We start from the raw sequence: 4,521 nt of genomic DNA, 5'->3' as shown, positions 1-4,521 counted from the left end.
ATTTTTTTTAGATATTTTGTTCCATTACTGTTAATTCTATTTAAACATTCAAATGGAACAGGCCAAAGAAATTAACCTTTATCTTTACTCGCCTTTAACTCAATTTCTAATTAATAAATATATCCATACTGCTACACCTTACAATTGATATATTATTAATATATTATTTATATTTTGTAGACATGGCATACTATCAATGAGAGTGTAGTACAATAACATTAGACACCCACCGTAGCTCTTTAAATTTAATAAAACAAATTAAAACAGCAAATACATACATATGCCTATTTTGCTCGCCAAGAAAACACGGTTTGTTTTTAAAACAGTGAACATATTTATCAAGAAAAAATAAAATAAGGAATACATCCGAATGCATCGTTGGTAGGAGAGCGGTACCCCCTATTTCTTTTTTGGAATGGAATGATCTGATAGTAGAATTATTTATGATCTGGGATTATATATATATATATACACACACACACACACACATATATTTAATTTTTATATATTCATTTTTTTTTTACATTTCATATTATATCATAAAGATTTAAAAAGACAAAAGAATCCCAATTTATCGGGTGGCTAGCTACTGTATAGCCCTCCCAGGGCTTGTACAGCACCCTGCCTGGTAACGGCACAGCCAGTGGGTGCTGCAGAATATATATGAGCTTCAGCTGGTACTGGTACTATACATTGTAAGAGGGTGGATGAGATTTTTCCAATGAAGAGCAGGATTGGAGCCCACGTGTCCCAGATCTGATCTGTGGGTGAAGGAGGCTGAATTGATGGCAGGTTGTAGTAAAAACACGTGTATGGCTGTGCGTAAAAAAATACAGGATGGAGGGAGTGCGCAGATCTGTAAAGACTACAGAGGGCAGGGGGAAGAAGCTTCCTACAATGTAGCGGCTAGAGCCGGTCAGCCTACCCATGGCAGGGCTATAGTGACCCTGATCTTATTTATATATATATATAGTGTTAATGAATATAAGGTAATTCCAAGATGAGCCCCAGAGACAGGCGGGCACAGGGATCTGGTACTCATTGGCATTATGGAGAAGGCAGAGGGGCAACACGGAGGCAGCAGAGAGGGAGGGATTATGGGGGCATGGCAGAAATGGGAAAGATGGAGGAGGTAGAAGCAGGACACTGGCTAGGTGCAAAGTAAAATGGCATTTATATAGGCATAGGACACGATGGAGTGCATCTAAAACTCCTCATAGGACAATCAGAGGCTAGAAATGTCTGAGCAATGCCAGGGAAAGCGGGGAAAGCAGCTAAGTGAGACAGAAGATATTGAGAATGATGTGTCTGTCTGGCATTGATTTGCCTCCCAAGCGATACATACATGGCAGCAACAACACAAGAGCCATCCCTGCTCCTAAAACATGGACATGAGATTGCGCTGCAAGCCAGTAGTCCCCCCTCATCTTCCTCACAAGACAGAAATCACACACAATGTTATACAGATTAGGGGGAAAGGAACCCCCCAAAGCATCCGTATACATTTTATAGCATGTTTCATTATTTAAGGGCTGCGGTGGGCAACGTGAAGCAAATAATTAGCTGGGCTGAATGACTAATGTATGTCTGCTGTTAATATTTCAAGTGTAGAGAGAAGGAAGTGGGGGAGAAGGGAGGGCAGGATGAGGCCTCTGTTCTACCCAGTGTTCCCTACTGCCCCTGAAAACCAAAAAGACGCAAAGTAAAGAGGAAATAATCCCCAATCACCAATACCCCCCTTCCCCCATATAGCTTTAGTGGAACTGTTATTTAATCTGATCTGATCACCACTGATTATGATATGTATCGGTGTTTCTGGACACTTTGTTATAAAGGAAACAGTAATGTGCAAAGTGTAGCAATGCAAAATAACCAATCAGATTTCAGCCAAGACCAGTGAAATGACTCACACTGGAGCTTGTGATGGGTTAATGTGCTCCGCTACTACTCTGTCCTATATGTACACCTGTCCTTGTAAGTGTCAGAATCTGCCTTGTACCTTGCACAAACCTCTCTCTGTCTCTCTCTCTCTCTCTCCAGTATATATATAATGCATTTAACTGTCATTTTGAAAATGCATTAGGAGGGGCATCACTTACTGACCCTTATTTCCAAAAGGTTTACTGCCTGCATTTTCTACAAGTCATGTCAAAGCACTATCTATCATCTGTCTATCTATCTATCTATCTATCTATCTATCTATCTATCTATCTATCTATCTATCTATTTATTTGTTTTTGTCTTTACTTATCTACAACTCTGTCTATTTAAAAGGCCCCTTGTGTGTAAAGTATGCGCAAACTAGAAATGTCAGTCTATAACTTCAGTAATTCCTTTCCCAAGTGTTTGTTTGGGCACAGTGACAGTATGAACATGAAATAGTGCAATGATTGGATTCTCTAGATGGCTTCTGATGAGATGCTCTCCTTATTTTTTAAGGTCCCAGATCCCGAAAACCAAAGAAGAAGATGGTCAGCAAAGAGGACAAAAGGCCCCGGACAGCGTTCACTGCGGAGCAGCTCCAAAGGCTCAAAGCTGAGTTTCAAACAAACAGGTATTTGACCGAGCAGAGAAGACAAACTTTGGCTCAGGAACTGAATCTTAACGAGTCTCAAATTAAAATTTGGTTTCAGAACAAACGAGCTAAAATTAAAAAAGCGACAGGAAACAAAAACTCTCTGGCACTACATCTGATGGCACAAGGACTCTATAACCACTCCACCACCTCCAAGGACAGCAAATCAGACAGCGAATAGAAGCAGATGGTGGAGCAAAGAAAACGAGTCTTACAATGCAATAATTTAAACAACAACAACAAAAACAACACACAAATGTAAAAAAAAAGGCGAAAAAAAAGATGACAAGGGCCAGTGTACAAAAAAATATACCAGCAACTTGCTTCTTTATGGGGACAAAAATTCGCAATATTATATGTAAATAATTTACAGGCAAAACTTAAAAAAAATCCAAAATATTCGCTCCTGAACTATTTTTGTTTCCTTGTTTGATGGAATTGAGGTTCTATCGTTACCGATTATTTTATGCTTAATGCTTTATTTTATACTAAGCGACGTTTTTTGGGTTTTGGACGTTCATGTGATTGAACAGCTCTGCTAAAAGTCCAAAGATTAAACTGCTGCATTTTTTCGCACTACTGTGAAATTTAATAAATAGCTAATATTTGTCCTAAGTTTTTATATTATAATTTTTGTGTTATCTTAAAATAAAAAGCAGGAACGATGTTTTATTGCATTGTATTAAAACGTATACATTTTTTTTGTTGCTTTCTCTTAAAAAATGTTTTAATAGGTGTGTAAAGAGTTGCAGAAATATGATTTATTTATACATGGAGGGGGTGAAATATTTTGCACTTAGGTCCTGATTATTTTTATTTGTTCTGGGGGTGGAAAGGGTTGGGGTAATCACAAGAGGTAAGAGCAAAAAGGAGGGGGTTACTATATCATTTTTTATGTCAGTTTGGTATATTATTGTCTCACTGCTGCAATATTACTGCCGTTCGTAAGGCAAGGTGGCATCCAATCAGTTTGGCAGAGGATGCCACCCCCTTGCGGCAGTGGGTGTCTAAGCTCCACCCACTGATTACCCACTCACTTCCTAAAATACCCTTTCTAAGCATGGCGCTCCTGCCATCCCTGTCTGTGACACCATCTTATTGGTAGCTAGATGTGGTTGCATCTACCCATAAAGTATACTACTTCTGTATACCGCAATCCAGAAATTCAGTTAGTAAATGCTATGTAGTTTCATTTTGCATCCCCTAATACTACATACATGTCTAGTACAAGCTTGGATAAGGAATAGTCAGCTGAATGTCTTACACAAAGGGTTAGCATACTTGTAGTACACCCATGATCATAGGTAAGGCATAGTCAGCTGGGTGTTCTACACAAAGGGTTAAAATACTTGTAGTACACTCATGATCATAGGTAAGGCATGGTCAGCTGACTGTCCTACACAAAGGGTTAACATACTTGTAGCACAAGCTTGGAAAAGGAATTGTCAGATGGGTGTCCTACAGAAATAGGTAAAATATTTGTCGTACGGTCTTGGACAAATCATAGTCACCTGGGAGTCCTACACAAAAGGTTAAATTACTTGTAGTACACTCATGATCATGGATGAGATATAGTCAGGTGTCCTACAAAAGGTTTAAAGTACTTGTAGTACACTTATGATCATAGGTAAGGCATAGTCAGCTGGGTGTCCTACGCAAAGGGGTAACATACTTGTAGTACACTCATGATCATAGGTAAGGTCAGCTGGGTGTCCTTACACAGAGGGTTAAAGTACTTGTAGTACACGCATGATCATAGGTAAGGCATAGTTAGCTGGGTGTCCTACACAGAGGGTTAAAGTACTTGTAGTACACGCATGATCATAGGTAAGGCATAGTTAGCTGGGTGTCCTACACAGAGGGTTAAAGTACTTGTAGTACACGCATGATCATTGGTAAGGCATAGTCAGCTGGGTGTGCCATTTCAGACACAACTTGTAAAATAT

The 4,521-nt window shown here is 39.2% G+C and overlaps 1 protein-coding gene across 1 annotated transcript in view; it reads left to right on the top strand.

Annotated features, from left to right (window-relative positions):
* Window positions 1-2,960, top strand: part of EN2 (engrailed homeobox 2) — a 3,798-nt gene extending 838 nt beyond the window's left edge. The window contains exon 2 of the mRNA XM_018553990.1: window positions 2,440-2,960. Within this exon, the coding sequence (XP_018409492.1) occupies window positions 2,440-2,756 (317 nt within the window). The 3' untranslated portion in view covers window positions 2,757-2,960. The remainder of the gene's footprint in view (window positions 1-2,439) is intronic.
* The last annotated feature ends 1,561 nt before the right edge of the window (window positions 2,961-4,521 follow it).

This window comes from Nanorana parkeri, unplaced genomic scaffold (genome assembly GCF_000935625.1).
Source record: "Nanorana parkeri isolate BGI_ZX_2015 unplaced genomic scaffold, ASM93562v1 scaffold137, whole genome shotgun sequence".
Lineage (NCBI taxonomy): Eukaryota > Metazoa > Chordata > Amphibia > Anura > Dicroglossidae > Nanorana > Nanorana parkeri.
Note: the sequence above shows the minus strand (reverse complement) of the source record. Positions and strands in the feature narration are given on the sequence as shown.